The 20,602-nt window shown below is 37.1% G+C and overlaps 1 protein-coding gene across 1 annotated transcript in view; it reads right to left on the reverse strand.

The window, feature by feature from the left end:
• The window catches only part of LOC132111715 (cysteine-rich motor neuron 1 protein-like), a 127,783-nt gene that overhangs the window by 17,747 nt on the left and 89,434 nt on the right, over window positions 1–20,602 (reverse strand). The window contains exons 6-8 of the mRNA XM_059519276.1: window positions 12,577–12,759; window positions 10,843–11,040; window positions 610–738 (exon numbers count right to left, since the gene is read on the reverse strand). Of these exons, the coding sequence (XP_059375259.1) occupies window positions 610–738; window positions 10,843–11,040; window positions 12,577–12,759 (510 nt within the window). The remainder of the gene's footprint in view (window positions 1–609; window positions 739–10,842; window positions 11,041–12,576; window positions 12,760–20,602) is intronic.

The following is a 20,602-nucleotide window of genomic DNA, read 5'->3' on the forward strand; positions in this document are numbered from 1 at the left end:
TAAATTACAAAGCAATGAAGTGCAAAAAATAAAATAAAATAAGTAAAATACCTGTATTGTGCCCTATTTGTTTTAAAGATTTATTATACAGTATATTACATGTGTAATATTTGTGTATTATAACATTATACTATATTTGTAAATTTATATAATATTTCTTATGCATTATATTTACTGTGCAAATAATACAAAAAATGTGTTTTGTGAAGAAATTCTTACACAGACAAAATTTATGTTTGCTTAAAAACAAATGTAAGTATATATTTACATTTAGATGTATACTTTCAAATCAAAAGTGTGTCTGAACATTTGGCAAGTAGTGTATATCTAAAAATAGTAAGTTTATGATCCACGACTACGCTTATGGTCCAATCCTTAATCATTAAAATCAGCATTATTATCCTTTTCCTGTGACATTTGTCAGCCTTAAATTCACTCAGCCTATCTTAGTATAAAACAATCCCCTAATCCATCTGCCCTTCAGTGTTTATCCTCATAAACTTCTCTGCTAAAGCCAGTCAGTGTCTGGAGACATTAAAACCACCTGACAGCGTCTGTGTGGGGTGAGGAAGATGAAGCACTTCTCTAGCGACGTCACAGCTCACTTACGTGTCTTGCAGCTGCACGTCCTGCAGCCGTTGGAGTCCTGCCGAAAGCCGTACAGGCAGCTCTTTTCCACCAGTGTGCAGTTGTCCAGTGAGCCGCAGGCAGGGGGCGCCATCGTGATGTAGGTGGGCTCTAAAAAAACAAAACAATTCCCCCAGAGGATGTGAGTCATTCCTGACTAAGTCAGATAGTTAAACAGACAGAGAAAGAATATGGGATCTTTGGGGCTCAAACGGGACTACACTTATGAGTCATAGGAGGCAAACAATTTTACACAGACTTTAAGTTTCTGTTCACACAAAAACAAAAATCCTGCCATCAATTACTCATCCTCATGTTGTTTTGTGGAAGGCAAAATCAGACATTTTTGAAGAATACCCTGGCCATTCTTTTCAATATAATATAACTTGTGTTATATTAGTATTATTTATACGCTATTAATATTGGTTATATTTTAAATGAGCTTTTGTTTTAAGTTTGTTATGTGGTTTTACATTTTTATTTATGCTTCCTTAGTTTATTTACCTTTGCAACTTTTTTATTTCAGTTAGTTGCCCAGAATTTTATTATTATTATTCAATTTTTCTATTTTCTATTTAATCTATTTTTTTTTTTTATAATAATTTTAAAGTATTTTTGTTAGCCAAAACACTGAATCAAATTGAATTTTGGGTGAACTATCCCTTCAATAAACGAAAAAAACAACAAATCTTATTTCTCTGTTTGCATTGGTTATAACTGATTTGGCTGAATCGATTATCAGATTATAGAGCCGCTTAATATTGAATCTCACCATGTATTGATGACACGCAAACCATTTTTTCATTTAGGTTTTAACACCTCTGACAAGTTTCTATTTGATCCGATCGAATGCTGTACCACGCTCTGATGAAGATAAGAAACAGTCAGATGGACAGACAGAAAGATAGAGAGGTGGATAGATAAAGTGTCAAGGTCTGAAATGGATAGTCAGATGGACAGACAGAAAGATAGAGAGGTGGATAGATAAAGTGTCAAGGTCTGAAATGGATGAATGTCTTCATGACTACAAATACAGTTAATGGCAGCAGTCCAAAAATTAACCATCATAGCAGTGAAATCTATATTTCACCACCCCTGCAAAACCTGAATGCTTGTAGTACATGCTGAAATTACCAATTGAATTGATTGGTTTGTGCCTGTCAAACAGCTCATCCAATAAGCTTCCCTCTTGCTTCTCAGTTTTTTCTTTTTCTCCACATTTAGCTTTGAATGCAGTACTGTTCTGCAGCAGGGAATCAATTTCGTTATGAAGTACATAAGTAAACACGAGTATGCTTTCAATTTATCTCGACCAACAATGTCCCAATGACCAATTGTCCCTTTAAAGGGTTAGTTCACCCAAAAATCTAAATTATGTCATTAATGACTCACCCTCATGTCGTTCCAAACGCCTGAGACCTCCGTTTAAACTGTGTGTACGGTATACTGTCCATGTCCAGAAAGGTGATAAAAACATCATCAAAGTAGTCCATGTGACATCAGAGGGTCAGTTAGAATTTTTCGATTCTTCGTATCTGGCTCGGCTCGGCGTTCATCTTCAGTTCTCTCTTCACAGCAGTTCAGTCAGTGCACTGTTTGAGTACATGAATTACTCCAGGATACTGGTTTGTTTGAACTCAGAGGGAGTGTCAGCCACATTAAAAAAGTTAACAGCTTAAGTCATTTGTGGATTAATGCGTATTGGAGACGCGAACCGTTTAAAACGATTCAGTTCGATTTGGTGAACTGAATGATTCGTTCGCAAACCGGATAACCAGACTGCTTTGTTTTGAACTCTCTCTCACAACAGACACGGAAGAGAAGACAATGCTGAATAAAGTCATAGTTTTTGCTATTTTTGGACCAAAATGTATTTTTGATGCTTCAACAAATTCTAACTGACCCTCTGATGTCACATAGACTACTTTGATGATGTTTTTATTACCTTTATGGACATGGACAGTATACCGTACACACAGCTTCAATGGAGGGACTGAGAGCTCTCGGACTAAATGTAAAATATCTTAAACTGTGTTCTGAAGATGAACAGAGGTCTCACGGGTTTGGAACGACATGAGGGTGAGTTATTAATGACATAATTTAGATTTTTGGGTGAACTAACCCTTTAAAATGACAATTCACACAAAAATTTAAATTTACTGTCATGTCCTTTACACAAAGATTTTTCAGTGTGTGTGTTCTCAAAGTGAACTATATGAAGATGGTTTGCTGTGTATTATGCTTATTAGCACTGTGGGTGCATGCTTCCTCATGAAGAATAATCGGGAATTATTAACATGACAACAAGGTTGAAAACGGATGAATGTGCGTGCGCGGCTTGTACGCAATTATTAGTGAGCAGACGCATTGTGTTTTGTTTATGCTCATTAAGCTGCTCTTTTGAACAGCATGCTGTCTCTGGTGGGCTGACCCCAGACCGCACGGTTGGTGGGAGACACTGCAGTGGAGAGAGACAGACTTGTGTCAGAATTTGCAAACGAGTCAAGACACGTACCTCTTTTGATTCGCTTGCACCACACATGGGGAAGAGAGAGACATGAGCTGTCAGTGGCCAAAAGAGAGTGCCATCACTGCATTAATAACTAGTTGTTCAGTTCAGTTTAGTACACACTACTCGGACTGAATGAATATACAGTTGTCATGGCCTGCATTTAAGAAGTACATTTGGTTGTAGAGCTCGACAGTGTCATTTTTTTGTATGGAAAATGTAAGTGTAAACAAGAAGCTTCCATTTTTGTGTTTCAAGGAAAGAAAGAAAATGATTAAGAAAACTATCCTTTTAATACTTATTACATGAAGTTATATAAATATAAAGCTACAGGTTTGAATTGTGAAACTTAAATCTGTTTTAAATATATTAAAATATAAAATAGGTATTTTAAATTGTAATAATATGTCACAATATTACTGTTTTTAATGTGTTTTTTTGTTTTGTTTGTTTAAATAAATGAAGCCCTGGTGAACATGAAAGATTTCTTTAAAAAACTAAAAAGTTTTATTCGACTCCAAAATATAAAACAGTAAAGTACAAAAAAATATAAATGATTACACAATTTCAAATAAATGTAGTTTGGACCAGATATAAGGATTTTGATTTGTAGTCTATGCTTCCCATAAGCCTATATTTTGTATTAAACCTTATCAAAATGGCGGCAAATTGTGAGATGTTTGCTACATCTCTCTCCTCAACTTTTCTCAAACGTAAAGACATATTGTTATTAAATTAAAAACAAGCTCTCAGCAATAATTAAATCAAAACCTGAGGCGAATCCTTTTTTCTGTATTCATTAAAGAGCGCTGTTTTATTAACACTGCTGTAACATTTGAAGCCATGTTGGCATTGGTGTCTTATTTTGTTTCTTCCTATGTGGCCACACAACGACAGAGCAGGCTCATATTCAGAGACTTTTAGAAATAAACAAGTGCATTGTATCTGAAAATTAAGGCACATATTTAAATGTGGAATAATTTTGGTGCAAAACGCTAATGGCTGTGGGGTTTGCTCCAAACGTGATGTGCGATCTTTGGGGGTTCAACCCAACCTGACAGCTTTCATTTGCTTAATTACACATGCTGTGTCCGGTACAATAACTTGCCTCTGACAGGCAGAGGATGTCACCTTGAGGAAATGAGGTTCTAACAAATAATAATTAGGAAATGAAATGCACAGAGTGCAGGGCAGCTGGCAAATAAGCTAAATTAAGCTGTCCTGGGACCGGGGGACAGAGTCATGGCTCTGTCCAACAGGGCCCAGAGGACAGTTGCAGGACTGAGGCGGGACATGGACACACACCAGTAGCGGTGGGATGGTTTCACTGCCAAAAGACACCACTGGAGTGGGCACATCTGTTCACAGAAGAGGACAAACAAACCAGCACCTGTGCTGCGGCTATACTGAATATATACAATATGTTACACAACAGTTACTTCTGGCCTGATAATATTCAAATAATATAAAAATATGTACTTACTAACTGTACTAACTGGCCTAGACCATAAAATTTTCAAAGCCAGTGCCAGTAGAATTAATTAAGAAAAGCTTTGTGAAATTTGCCTCATACACATCATTATGGTTGCTTTTGTTTGATCAAAAACTCAGTAAAAGAGTTATACTGCGAAATATATATATTATGACTATTCGGGGTCACCCCTAATATATATATATATATATATATATATATATATATATATATATTTATTAGGGGTGACCAAGAATAGTCGATGAATCGATGCTTTGATTCGAGGAGCCTGATTCGACTACCAATCTAACAGTCGAATATTAGCGGGGTGTTATTGATTATGCCATTTTGACTATATGGGGGAGCTCAAATGTGTGATTTCACATAGAACTACCGGTTTTCTCCCAATAAGTTAATATATAGCCTATTATGATAAAGCAGTAAGAATCTGAAAAGAAAGAAGCTTCAAATTAATTAATTAATATTTTAAAGTGTGTGAATAAATCCAACCACCCCTATAGATTTATGTTTCACTTTCCATAATCCGTGACCGACACTTTAAGTGTTAGCTGTTAATCAAATTATAAAACATTATTTACCCCATTTATATCTGCAAGGTGTTCATTACACATTTTCTCTGTGTTAACATCAGTAATTATGTTAGTCGAATGTCTGACTTGACTCTTGTTAATGTATTTCGCCCCGCCCCCAAACATATGATTCGACTATCAGTCGACTATAGGCAAGATTCGAAAATTCCGATTTAACTATGAAAATCCTTAGTCGGGGACACCCCTAATATATATATATATATATATATATCTCTTTTGTTGAATAATTATTTTACTCTTCAAATAACTCTTTTGTGCACTGTGGTAGAAAGTGTAAATATGCCCATGGACTGCTTTTATGATGTTAGACAATCTGCTAAACTTCTTTTAAGAAATTATGCTCCTTGGAAGTAAGATTACCATACCGGTCTCAATGACACTTGAACAATCCTTTTGAACCACTCAGCTGCACCATCCAACTGGCAAAATATGGAGTAATTAATTCATATGAAACACTAAGCGGTTAGTCACCTTGCTGTCACAGTGGGAGGATTCAGAAACCATTTGAATAATTTCACATTTACATAGTCTATCTATGCTTTAACCTTTCACTGCAGTCCGTGATGATAAGCATGCACACATGGTGCCTTTGATCTACCTCTGCACTGCCCGGAGAAAGAGCGAGAGAGAGAGAGAGAATTCAAATAAAGAGAGAGCACTGTATTTGAGATGTGGTTTGCGATGCAGCAGCGGTATTGTGTATATAGAACTTTGTATGGAAAGCCATAGTGCAGAACCCCCTCACTTCACCTCCATACTGAAGTGAGTGCTCTCCACGGTCAGGCAGACCCATCTACACCTCTAATTGCTTCACAGGCCGAAAGGCGTATGAAAGATTAATTGAAAAGGGGTGAATGTGAGCTTGCTGCTCTGAGCAGGTCTGCAGACATGCTGCTGTCCCTCTCTGTCAATCCACTTCTCTCTTTTCCTCTCTCCCTCACTACCTCAACTAGCTTAAACAACCTCAAGTCTAATCATCTTTGCATCTTGATTTAGGTGCACCGCATTAACTTTTTTTGTTTGACACAAACTCACGTCACAATAATAAAGTGTTGTGCTAATACAAATTATACTACTACTAACAACAATAATAACAACAATAACTATCATTATTACTATTATTATAAAAATAATAATTATTACTATTATAGAGGGTGGCAGTACTATCAAAATTTTACATCACTATGTGTGCATAATCTTATTATTTACTAATACTTATTATTATTAATATATACTGTCACCATTTTATAAAATAACTTATGTTGTGATATTAGATTGAAATAAGTAAATAAATAATATATTATATATATATATATATATATATATATATATATATATATATATATATATATATATATATATATATATATATATATATATATATATATATATATATATATTGTTAACACTTTACACTAAGGTTCCATTTGTTAAAGTTGACATGAATAATACATTTATTACAGTATTTATTAATCTTTGTTAATGTTAATGAAAATACAGTTGTTCATTCTTAGTTCATGTTAATTCACAGTGCATTAACTAATGTTAACAAGTACAACTTTTGATTTTTACTAATGAACTTATAATTTACAAATGCATTAGTAAATGTTAAAAAAATTACATTAGCTAAGATTATTAAAAGCTGTAGAAGTACTGTTCATGCTTAGTTCATGTTAACCAAAGTAGTTAATTATTGTTAACTAATTAACCTTATTATAAAGTGTTACTGTTTTTTATTATTATTATTAAATAATGTGTTAAGGCCTATTTATTGGATAATGAAATACTTTTTAATTAAATAAATTGCATGTCATCACATTTGCATAAAATTTTGTATTTAAAAATGTATGGATGCAAACCGTTCTAAGTTGAACATGCTAAAGCTAACAACAACACACTACATTTGAAATGCATTTGATTTTTTTTAAACATAAAGGGGTCATATAATGCGATTAAAATTTTTTCCATGTCAGGGAAAATGCGCCGTGTAGAGCATCACGAACGTGTGTGTGTGTGTGTGTGTGAGAGAGAGAGAGAGAGAGAGAGAGACAGGGTCACATCACAGTGGAGTCAGCTTTCATCATTTAGAATGTAACATACTGTACCTGTATATGTAACAAATATTTCTTATTTGAGACATATTTCAGCCTGCCGCACAAACAATTTTATTTATATCATTACACTGTATATATTGTAAATGACCATCTTACAATAGTAGATAATGCTGCCAGCAGTCAAGCTGAAAATCACATTCAGTGTTACTGCTAAGAAATTGCTTCTCAAGAAGCTACACAATTTGAGGCATCACTCATGTCCGTAGCACATTTGTTGACATCCCTAACCCTGAATGAGAGCCATAGTAATCGTAATGCTTGCCTTCACTATTATCAAGCACCATTATGAGACAAAGCACTTCAGGCATTGTTTTCTCTCAATATACTGAGTCGGAGCAAGAGAAGGATGCTTCATTTGCTTGGATCTTTAATTGGATGGAGGGTGAAGGTGCAGAGGTTAGATGAGACAGACAGGAATCCTATTACCCCCGGTGTGACTCAATTCCACTGAACAGCATTGATCATAACCAACACGACAGTTGGTGGAGCCTCAACCCCCACCCCCAAAGCCACAAAAAAGCGTTGTTGTTTAGTATGATTTTTTATATCCTCCTCCACACATATTGTCAGTCTGGCATTTAGGATGGCCTGATAAGATTGTTAATTGCTCTGAACAAGCTTTCCATTCTCGGCGATCCTGAGACTACAAGTAACAGGAAGAGTGAAAAAAAAAACCATCATGTTGCTTTTGTGATTTAAAAATCTGGACGGCAAGCAGCGATGTGAGAAAATCTATATTCTTCAGCTCTTTTTTAAAGGATGATGTCATTGGTCTACACACAGCCAGTCCTGGGAGAAATTCATTACCCGACATACCTGCCACTCATCTATCACTCGCTCGTGTGAAATAACCTTTAGAAACCCTCTCTACAAGAATGTAGTCCATGCTCCTGCATACCAAGGTGCACGTCCATACCTCGCGGTGCTTAATCAAACTTATGATGAGATACAAAATGATGTGAAGCTCCCACTCATAACAAACATGGAGGGGGAAACCCAGCCAGCTGCAGTGGGAGTGCAAGTCCCAGGGGCAACTGCTACAGATCTGTGAGCAGTATGAAAAATACACTGGCAGGCGGGATATGATATTCCCCTGCCGGTGAGAGTAGGGAGCAAGGTCTAATGGAGGGAAATCCACAGGAAGGGTTTTGGTGCAGTGTTGCATGACAGTAAAGAACATGACACGATAGACCTGAGATTTGAGGCCATGGAGATGTTTGGGTTGTGCTAGAAGTGGGTTGCTGGGGAATCCAGGTAAGCAGCTGCCTGCATTGCTCTCAGTCTAGCAGATTATTCACACATAGAGTATGTGAATGGAATGGAAACTCGCATTTACTCACAAACATAGATACTAGTCTTGAGCATTCCAGTTTATATTAGTCTGAGGGTGATTAGTTTCATTAAAGAAGTCACGGTGATGTCCTCATCATTGTAGACAAATAAATGCATATTTAGGCCCTGTCCCAAATGGCATCCTAAGCCACTTGTGGCCATCTTATGATTTCACACTTTTGTGATATAATGCTGCTTTTACTATCAGGGAGAAGTCTGCTATGGAACTGTCCTCAGATCTGGCGAAGTGCACACCAAGGGAGCATAGTGCATAAAAAGGGGGCACACATGAGCACACTTCTGAAACCGAAAATGATGATGGGAGACCCTGCGGTAGAGGTGTGCATGTATGCTCCTGGAGGGCCAACGTCCTGCAGAGTTGAGCTCCAACCAGCTCCAACACTCTTGCCTTGACGTTTCTAGTCAGCCTGAAGTCTGATTAGCTGATTATGCATCAGCCACAAGATATCAATTTACATAAAATATGCCATTTGAACTCAGAATCATTTGGACTCAATCTTATATCGGACTCAACCCACTCTAGTCTCAGCCTAGACTTGGACTTGAATGAGCTGGTTTTGACTACAACACTGAATCATGCTCATATTTAGCGTTAAGGGTCTGTCGCCTGGTTGTGTAATTGGGTGTAACAAAAAAAAAAAATCACATTTAAAAGACTCAAAACCATTTCTAATGGCCCAAATATCATAGAGACCACTTGATTTAAGCCAGTAAGCAACAATTTACAATCTACTGACCACCTACGGTACAACACTCTAGCAAACACCCAGAACAACCTAGCAACTGCATTCATGCCATGTTGATATTACAGCAATGTTAAGTTTCCATCTTGTAAAAAGCATTTATGCCCTTGTAGAGCTCATAATCACCACTTGTAAAGTAACAGTTTCTGAGAGTTTTGGGTAAATAATGTCTAACGTTCTGCTAAAAAGCTAATTTATTAATAAAGCATTTGCATAACGACTTTTACATGTTATATTGTGGTTTGTCTACTGGTTACTCCAAATGACCCTTTTAAAAAGACCCGCCCCCTTTAGTAACTGTTGCTACATCCAATAAGCCATCGCACCCTCACACCACACATCATTTTCTCACATAGTAAAAAATACATCGCGGAGTAAAGAGGAAACTGACCACACGCTGACAGACAAGACAGAGCAGGTTATTTTAGGTATGAAACAAAGTCTCAACTTTCAAACTTTGTCATTTTTGTCATACATTCAAACAATAAATACCATTTTGTGGCCTCGTGAACTGATCATTTCTTCCTCTTCACTAGTTTTACCATGAAATAAACATGAACCAACATCAGAAGATCTTGTTTCAATTGTGATTGGTTGGATCGCCTGTCAATCAAGCTCCCGGTGAAGAGTCAATAACAGAACTGTATTTTGCTGTTAATAGTGTTGCAATAGAAACTGATAAGTCTGAGTACAAGATCACATCCGAGTGGAATGTCTAGTTTGTTATCTAGCAATTAAAAAATGAAGTTTACTGCCATGTGTATGGATAACTAGCCTTAGTCACTATGAAATGTCATATCATGTCATGTTATATCATATCACAATAGCTAGGTAAACATATCTACTTTTGTAAAAATAACATGAAACATGTCATTTTGCTCAATTTAAAGTGTAACTTTGCCATGACAGTAGCTAATTCAGAAAGTGAAACTGACTATGGAAGAAGATAGCTTATACTGGCTGTAGCCATGTTTTTTTTTTTTTTTTTTTTTTTTTTACTTATTTAATGTACACCTTGTCACATAGCAGCTTTTAGGCATTGCTCTGTTTTTTGTTATAAGTCAGAAAATACAAGGTGGCAGCTTCCTGCAATAGAAAGTGGATGGAGAGGGTTGGACTGTACTTGAGCACTTGCATATCATTGCTCTTTTGTTGTTTTTGATTGCTTCCATTGTCTTCATTTGTAAGTCACTTTGGAAAAAAGCGTCTGCTAAATGACTAAATGCAAATGTGATGTTTGTGTGATGCTGAAATTGCGATGCATAATACAACTGTTATGATTGCGAACTACAAATAACCATAAACATTGGTGTTCATGTGCTTGCATATTGCATAGAGTGTGTTTATGTTCAATAATGATACGCTCAACCCAATACAATCCCAACCCGCATCCATAAAGTGCATCTATTCTTACCCTCACACACAGGGCAGCACTCTCCGGGCACAGTGACGGGATTGAGACAGCTGTGGCCGCAGGCCGCTGCCACACAGCGGGCCTCTCCACTCACACACTGGCAGAAGGTACAGTCATCTTCACGCCAATGGTCTCCGTGTGCCAGGATCTGCCCATTCACATAACAGCCGGCTAAATTGAGCATTGGGTAGATAGGGTCTATATGGAAGAAGTTAAGAGAACAGAAAGATAAGCTGAAACACATCAGTACTGACATCCTGCAAAATGTACCCTGCTGGAAAAGTCAGTTTAAGCCAGTGCTTCTCAACTTTCCTCCAGAGTTTAGCTCCAACCTTGATCAAACTTACTTGCTGGTAACATTCTAGCAATCCTGAAGTCCATGATTAGCTTGTTCAGGTGTGTTTGATTAGGGTTTTAGCTAAACTCTTTAGGAAAGTGAACCTTGAGGACCAGAAAATTGGTTTAAGCCGTTTAAGAACATGACAGATGGTTTCTGAGCACCTTAAATTTGTACAACTGGTGGCTGGTTTGTTGCTGGCTCAAGATGGTCTACAAGTTTGCACCAGCTAATTACCAGCCAATGACCAATTTAGGTCAAGAAATAATTTATTAGGACCAGCTAATGACCAGGTGGGACACATTTTGACCAACTCAGCAAATTTGGGACGTATCAAATAATTTGATAAGACAAAACCAACATTAAAATAAGTGTAAACAACATTAAACATATGTCATATTTTAATCAATCTTCTCAAAAACTATTTTCATTAAAAAAAAAAAAATAGGATTCCCACATTCCCAGAAAACATGGATATATTTAAGTCTAATTGTAAAATTTTGATTTCTAGAACTGGAAAGTCATGTAGATGCCAAAGTCTAAACATTTTCATCAGGTAAAAATTGTGTGTAAAATATATTTTAAAACTATTATCCTGAACATTATGAACAACTAGAAATAACATGGGGGCTTTCAATACTGTTGTGGACAATGAGGCCTCCAAAAACGTTGAGAACCACTGGTTTATATTGGTGAGTAAAATGATTTACCTCCTTCATAAGTCAAGACTGCCTATGAGTCAACATACAGAGTCATACTGGCTTATATTTACCGTGAGCCATCTAACTTTAGTTGGCCAATTTCATTTGTTTAATTCATGGCAGTAAAACTCTCAGGAGGAAAGCTACAGGGGACTGAGAGAGTTTCTTTTTAATTAACTACATAACAGCAAAATCATTCGCAAACTAATTTCAACATGACCACAATCTGATAAATATAACATGAGCAGAAAATGTAGCATGGTAATTACAAGCATTAATATATTGGACAACAAAACCTACCCACAAGAGAAGCATAGCAATTGAATATACATGCTCCCTGGCAGCCTATTAAAAGGTTGTCTACAAAATAAAACAATGAACAGTTTCCCTGAACTAATTAGCCCTGGATGCTCGCTGAATTGGATGCAAGCACACAAAGAATTCATCCTGCAAATCTATGTCCAATCTACAGAATCTTCCCCATCTTGTAATGTAAAATGCACAATGTCATGACACTGTTCATTAAAATTCACAAAATTCACAGGCAGAACATCAACAACAAATGCAAAACAGGCTCTAAGGCACAAAGCTAATGCTAAAGACAGCTTGATATCATTTGGAGAAAGGTGCACATGTGCCTGCTTACACTCTTGACAAACAGTTTATGAAGAACTGCTACTTCAAGGGTCATCTAACCTTCACAGACAGGACAGCACTCTCCGTCAGGGACGTAGTAGCGTTCGCAGTGGAGGACGCCACACTGGGCAGTAAAGCACACGGACACCCCGCCCTGACAGCGGCAGAAGCGGCAGGCGTCCATCCTGAACATGTCACCGTCATGGTACTCCACTCCGTTGAAAGTGCAGGCAAGCTTTGTCTCTGAAAAACACAGTAATCCAGATGCAGTGCATTAGAGGCTGTCTCGTGTATGACTGACAGCACGACAAAACAAACAGGGTCTTGATGATAGGGCCAGGAAGAGTAGTTAGTTATGGGGTATGCAGGGACCTAAACGGTGTGCATTTGTATCTGAGAGAGCTTTTAGCAGCCGAGTTTGACAACCCTCAGGTTCCAAATTCCCCTTTCAGCTCATGCATTACGATGCCCACACTTGTGTACATAAGAATAACCTGTTTTTGTTCCAAAATGAAGCTTAATGAAGGTCTCTTTATATGTATTCAAACTCTGAGGACTTATGTTAATGCAGTTATATTTAGATAAAAAAAGTTAAAATAAAAGAACAATTATGGTGGCTGTGAAAGAGAATTCCAAACAAAGAATTAATACCTCCAAAAAAAACACTGAACTGCAAAAAAAATTGTCATCTCTGTCAGTTTTTTTTTTTTTCGCGGTAAATTAACAATTACAGCTTTTGTACACAAATAGAACTGAAAAACACACACAGCCCTCATTGCAAATCTGCAATAAATACCAAAACAACACACTTTAGTTTCATACAGTGATATTTTGTTGTGTTGAGCTACGATGATGATTACATTGCATCTTAAAATAAAATATAAAAAGAATTGTAAATGACATACTTTTGCCAAACGACTCATGAGTTTGATTTATACATGAATAATATCATATAGATTGTCTTTTTCCATAATTTACGGTTAATACATACTCCCCCCCGCCACACACACACACACATATAAAAAAAAGAATAAAAAATGGACTGTTCTTCATATTGTCCTTCAAACAAGGTAAATTATGAAGAAAAATTAAGATTCAAATTTTTCTAGGTATTTCTTCTGATGATAAATTAGGGGTTAAATCATTAGTTTTTTCTTTATATAAGGTAGCCAAACAAAAATGGACAACTATTGCTTAGTTTTATAAAAAATTACATTTAAATTGTATTCTTTCTTATTTTTTAACCAGTGACAATAATTCTTTGTTTTCAACACCAAGACATGTTTGATTCCGGAAATCTGTGTCACTTCCTCATTTGCTTATGTTGAATGACGCCAAACACGTCCTTGAAAACCTCTGATCACAACATATTCGATGTACCCAAGTCATCTGAAGGAACTCTGCCTGTGACAAACAAGAGGCCTTGGAACATTCCATAAAATCCTATCAAACGGAACATTGGCAGAATATCAAAGCAATCCATTAAAAGAGGAATTATTAGAAACCTGGAGCCAACAAAAAGCACCCAGAGCCAAGTGGGAATTGATCTCTGCACACTTGTTCAAAGATCAGCCAAATGCGGTGCACAGCGTTTTTAATTCCAGTGAATCATTTTGTCAATTAGTACAGGCTCAGTGAATTACCCAATAATCTGGTGTGGCAACTGTGAGGTTGTCATAATAGACAGGTTTCACAGATGACTGTGTGAATTTGCTCAGATTTATCATCTTTTTTTTTGTTCCATCAGCCTCTGGGTGACTGAATAACCCCACCATTAGACAGGATTCAGATGCTAAAAGGAGTTGTACAGGTGGAGTTGAGATGTCTATTAAAGGACTGCTCTCTATGAGTGTAATATGTCAAGTGTCTTGTGCTAAAGTGTAGCCCGTGTTGTATGATTGTAATGTTACAGTATGCCAGAAGGATGAGCAGAAGGATTCAGAGCTGAAATATAACAGGTTTAATTGTTTATCACACAATTTTCAGGAACAGAAGGCATTAGATGTGTGCTATGTGGGCAATTAGCTAAGGAACAGAAGGTCATCAAGAGGTCATTAGTTTTTAGTGTGAAATACAAGATGATGAAGAGTAATTACTTATTACACCAGCAACAGCAATACATCAATATTCCCACATGTGTTGGAAAGCAACTAAATAAAACTAATAATCAAATAAGTATTTGAACACAAGTTAAATATCACAAAAAATATCTGAACTTCCAAAATATATGTTTGGAAGTTCAAGATTTTTATGTGAATAAGTTCATGGAATATCCAAATGTGAAAAACTTTTCTGAGTACTTGCAAATGGTGAACCAAATAAAAAATGAACAAGTATAGTTTTAAGTTCTTGTGTATGGTGAATTTGATAAAACAGTTAATTAGCCCAAAAACGTATTCTTTTAGTAATTATTCTGCACATATTCTGTGCCAAAAAATAATGCAAATTTTATATTTTAAAAACATATTCCCCTCCTAGATAGCTTTAGTATAGTTAGTTGTACTTTTTTAAGGATAGCACAGCGGTTTAAATGAATAGCTCAACCAAAAACAGAATTATGTCAAAAAAAAAATATTTAACTAAATCTAACCATCCCTTTTAACTACTTTAGACTTTAAGTAGCTTGTAAATCTGCCAGCTACAGTTCCTAAGTAGTTTCCTCCAAACTATACTATCAATTCCCCAGCCAGTTCTCTACACTAACCTGTTCTACTCATTTCCTACAAACTCGCTTTCCCTTAACCCATATCCTACTAATGTTATTTTTCCCAATTCTAACTCAATTATCCACTCTATCCTGCCCATTCACTATCCAATTTCCCCTATCCTACATATTCCCTACTCAATTAGTTAAGACTTACAAACAATATCATTCAAAAATCAAAATACTTAAGTTCACATTTCTACAGTCTATGCAAGGAATAAGAGTAAACAGGATTGGCTTGATCTCTGCAATTAAGGGGCTCACGCTTGAGAATTGACTCAAGCTCTAAAACACCCCTCTGGACCTAATTATAGAAATAAATAGTGCTGAGGTGGAAAGAGTGAAACAACTGTTCATATATGTTTTGTGTTCTGATTGCAAGGATATATGAACACACTTCTTACATACTGTTTGCTGCATTTTGCGGGAAGAAGTTCCATTTGAAGAGACAACCTGGAACGCAACATCTTACGCTTTTTTTGTTTTAAATGCAATTAACATTTTTCAATTATTTTAATGACTAATGAGCCTCATCCCACAGGCACGATGGTGCCGCCACAACTACAACCAGTTGTGGCAGAGGTGAATAATTAGAGGAAGCATGAGTGATAGTTATGTCAGCATCTTGACCTACCCAGTTGTTCAATGCAGGGGCCTCGCCCAAATGGATCTCATTCTTTAAAAATGACACAAGTGGCCACATCACAGTTAGACTCAGCATCGAGTCTTTTAGAGGGGACATGGTAACAGCAAGGAACAACCTGTTTCTTTGTTTTGTCTCACTGAATGTTAGTGTTTATGTAAAACGGCTGCTTTAAGCTCCTGCTGCATCTCGTAAGTTTTCAAGATAAAGCCTGACCTAAGCCGTCTGGATGCAACGAAAGATTTGTAGGAGAGCAGATAGCATACTTGCACCCACTTGTTTTTGCTAGCTGTTATGACCTTACAGAAAAAGAAAAAAATCCTGCAGAGAAATTGTAAAAGGGGGAATCTGGCTTTCCTGTCGCATTTCTGTTTTTGAAGGGCAAGCAATAAATGCTAGTGCGTAAACAGCTGGCCGAGGCTCATGGAGAGCTGGTTTGACTTGGACTTATTCCCGAATCCTCTGCCATTAGGGATTGGGCGTCATGTAGGGAGAACACACTTGAATGAATTCTGTTTAATATATGGAATTTCCTCCCAGAGCTGTAATCCTGTAATGACTCTGTCAGGAAAGAAACTGCGGAGTAAACTTTTTGAAAAAAATCTGGAGATGGCCAGAGCTGTCCTAGCATGGGGTGGGGCTCATTTCCACGTTCTTCATTGCCAAACAGCTATACTGTTGTGTTCTAAAAAGGTGAAGGGTGCAGGAGTTGTATTAGCACAAGAAAAATGTATAACTAACACAAAAATGCCAGTTAGTTAAATACCATTTGGAGACTCTAGTATCTGTGTCAGTTCCTCGCAAGTCTTTATTGACACCTTTAGAAGCACAAAGATGAATGATACTGAGAACAAAGTCACCAAGGCGCTCAGATCCAGTGTTGTAAACCCACTCAGTCCAAAAACAGCAGTTCAATACCACTCTAGCAATTTCTGACTGGAACAGATTTAATTAAATATGACAAAAAAAAATTAAAATCACCTTTAAAATCTACTTTACATCAGTGTAGTCTTCTCTAGTAAAAGTCACACTGTTTGGCCTTTTGTGTCAAAAGTGGGAACATTTCTCTCTTTTTGTCTCCCTGCGACACATTCAGACAAGAAGAACTATGAAAAGGTAAAAAAATAAAACTTGATTTGACAGTTTCTTTTCTTCCGTTCTGTTCTGAAGATTTTTTTCTTAGCACATTTTAAATTGAAAATCAAAATAATACCATAAGTAGTTTTGCATAATTACAAGCAGTGAAGCAGCGTTTGTCTTTGGTTGCATGTGGTGCAACACGCAAAGTCATGTGGCACAACCAATGTGCAAAAATATACAGAGAAAAAAAACCAAATAATAAAAAAATCTGTACATTGTCATTGATGTGTCAAGATTTCTTTAGATGTTCCTCCAATCAGTGCAGAGCATAATATATGATGCTATAATGTACAGCATCATATATAAGCATCATTAAAACAAAAATTTGGAGTGGAGGAGATTCTTCCTCTTGTATGAAACACCACACCTCAGTGTAAATTAGTGGAAGAGAATGGTAACCATGGAAACACCACCCTGAGACGCCAAAGCCTAGTTTTCTCTGCCTCAGGATCCAACAGGTCCCCTCCCCTCTGAGGCTTTGAGGCCAGCAGCTGTTAACTGGCCCCACCTGAATTATTAGAGTGTATGACGGCACTAGCAGGGTCTGTTCGAGCTGAGGAAAGTGACAGAAGCCAACTATGTAATCTGTATGAATGCCCAACCCTTCACACATCTGTACGAATACAAATTAAGAATGGCTACTACCTGTGTTCTCATATGGCTTTCTGAAAATAGAGAAATAGCATCGGGACCACAACACACACACACATACTCACAAAGTGTTTCTTATTACACAAAGGCCATCTGAAGCAGGAGGAAAAAGACCCCATTTATATTTAACTCTAAGAGTTTGACAGGATTGTGAAGAGGCAGTAATGAAATTCTCCATCTGGAGATTAAAACACCTCCACATCTCAGTCTCAAAGTTCCTGAACTAAGCACTGAGGTGCGACCTAAAATAACAACATCTATTACCGTTCAAAAGCTGCTAACCTTAACGTGGAGGATTTACATAATCACCTATCTCCAGTCGCAAACTTGCACTTGTTCAGATTTCTCCTGCTTGAGGTCATGGTTAAACACGGACTGGTGTGCACTAAATGTAACATAACAAAAGAATCGCGTGGGAGTCTTTCAGTGTCGATCCAGGAACCACAAACGTGACTGTCGTTTGGGTTTTTAAAGGAGCCATATTGTATACTTTAGTAGCATATTATATTTCCCCCTGAAGTCCACTTATATCGTTAATTTAGCTTTCATGTACCAAAAACAGTTGTAACTTAGTTTTATATGACCATTTTCCTCTTGATTTCAGTCCTTTAGAATTAAAAGTGTTATGTTTTGGAATTCTACACATAAATTACTGCCCTACTACCTGATTGATACCAATGAAATAGGCATCTTGAGCATTCATGCTTGTCTCTGTGACTGCCAGTGGCTCTGTAAACAACAAAACGAGTCAAAGGGGACAGCCCAAGCTTTTTGGCCAGACAACTAGCCTGTGATCTATTTTGCGTGCTGGGGTTGTTTATATCTTTTGAAATTACATCTATTGGTAGGACATCTGTGGAGGTCTTTGGGTAAAGGATGTTTATGCAAATGACCCTTTTTATGATTGGCTAACCTGCTCTTTGCATGTGAAATGAGACCTTGTTCACAGTGCTGCTCATCAGGGTGGGCCAAACTGCTTGATGTATAAATGTTAGCATGCTAATATGCTGATGGCGTAAAAAAAGCTATGGATTGTAAAATAAATAAATAAATACAAAACCCACAGCAAATACAGCTGTTTTCAAAATGTTGCAACTTTAGTAATATGCTATTTTTTCCAAACAAGTAGCAATGTAAGTTAAGTCACATTATTTTGCACACAAAGCCTTGCAACCGAGGAAGCTGGGGCAATATCAAATGATCTCTAGTAGAAAGTCCAACCAAATAGGATATGATTTTAAGAAGTTGATGAAGGTACACCCCAACCTCAAATCTAAGCCTAACCATCACTCTAGCATAAGCAGATCATAAAACGCACAAAAACATACAAATGAGATTGTATTAATTCATACGAATTAGTCAACAAAACATAACATTAGCTTGCAACATAGATACTTTTTCTAAGGTATAGCTTAACTGTAACTGAACTACTTTAAAGTAGAAAAAAGGTTCTTAAAATATACTTTTGTTCTTAGTGTGAAGAAGGTTTTACAGAATCTTTTTTCATAAAGAACCTTTAGTGGAATGGAAAGGTTTCATGGACAATACGTTTTTACATAGAACCATATATGCCAATAAAGAACCTTTAGATTTAAGTACTTTTATGAATACTGTTTTTCACCTTCTATAGAGCAGGGAAGTAGACACATTCAGATGTAAGGTTAGTTTCACCCTAAGGAAAGGGAAGAAAACAATCTGAAACCATGAAGAAGAAATGGATTTCTGAAGGCTGAGGAGATTGCAGTTATCATCCTCTCAGATGCTTGAGATGCCTCTTTTTTTCTGTGTTAGGTAGAAGAATGCTTCTCTAGAAGGACTCAGTCCAGCATTTCTTTTCTCTTCTTGTCCTACAGCCCAACAGGAGCTGCCTTCCCGGTGTTTTTCAGCCCTCCCTCATGCTGCAGGCTAGCTTGTTTTGGCTGCAGCTGCTAAGAGGCAGACTAAATAATGTGATAACGCACCGCTCCACAGTTGTGCCTTGTGCTGCCAAGAACCGCCACTGCTATGGACATGTAAATCACTACAACCACACAACACCTGCAAATCAAGGCTAAGTTGTCGAGAAACAAAACAAAAAAAGACGGCGCCTTTGTGTGCATGTTTTCCTATTTTTTATCAGTGAAAGATAGCGGTCGCTGTGTTGGAGCAGACATAAATAAGAGTAGAGTATAAAAGGGAGAGCATAGTGCCTGCGGGGCCCGTCAATCATTGTAGGATTCACAGTGCACATGTTAAGTGAATGGCCCCTTGGTGACTCATATTCGAGCCCTACCTTTAAATTACTTTCCTCTTCTGATGACTCTCTGCAAAAAAAAAAAAAAAAAAGATGCCTTTGCTTCACGCCGGGCCACAGAGTTATGTTTACGCTAGCGGTTAAACTTGTGAATTGTTATGTCATTTACTGGATGACTTGTAAAAATGAAGTTTTCAAGACTTTGAATCTCCTGAAAGAATGAACAGCTGTTTAAGCATGTCACTCTGAAGTGTCACACTTCAAAGTGACATGTGTCCTAATCCTCACTTGTCCTCTGAAAGAGTGTGCATTGTTCTTTCATACGTCATTTGAGACAGAACAATGTGCTACTGTGTACAGAACTTATCCTAATGCTAACCGCTTAGATGTTGACACAATCACAATCACAAAACACTTTTTCTTGTCGCCGAGAAGAGGATCAAAATCAGCACTCATAAACTTTAATACATCGCCCTTCAATCCCTAGGTTAAACAACTTGTGCAAACCGCCAATCGTGCCCTTCTCCATGACAACCCCCCTCTGGGTAAACATTAACGTAATGATGGGGCTTGTAGCAGTGGGGCTGTGTAAATGGGGACTGACAGGTGTGCCAGTTCTTGTGTGAAGATGCACAAATTATGAAACAAAAAAACTGCTAATGACAAAGCAAATCTACCATGCGCAAATGTGGCTGCCATTTTACTGCAGTCAAAC

The sequence above is a fragment of the Carassius carassius genome, chromosome 31, assembly GCF_963082965.1.
Source record: "Carassius carassius chromosome 31, fCarCar2.1, whole genome shotgun sequence".
In the NCBI taxonomy this organism is placed as follows: Eukaryota; Metazoa; Chordata; class Actinopteri; order Cypriniformes; family Cyprinidae; genus Carassius; species Carassius carassius.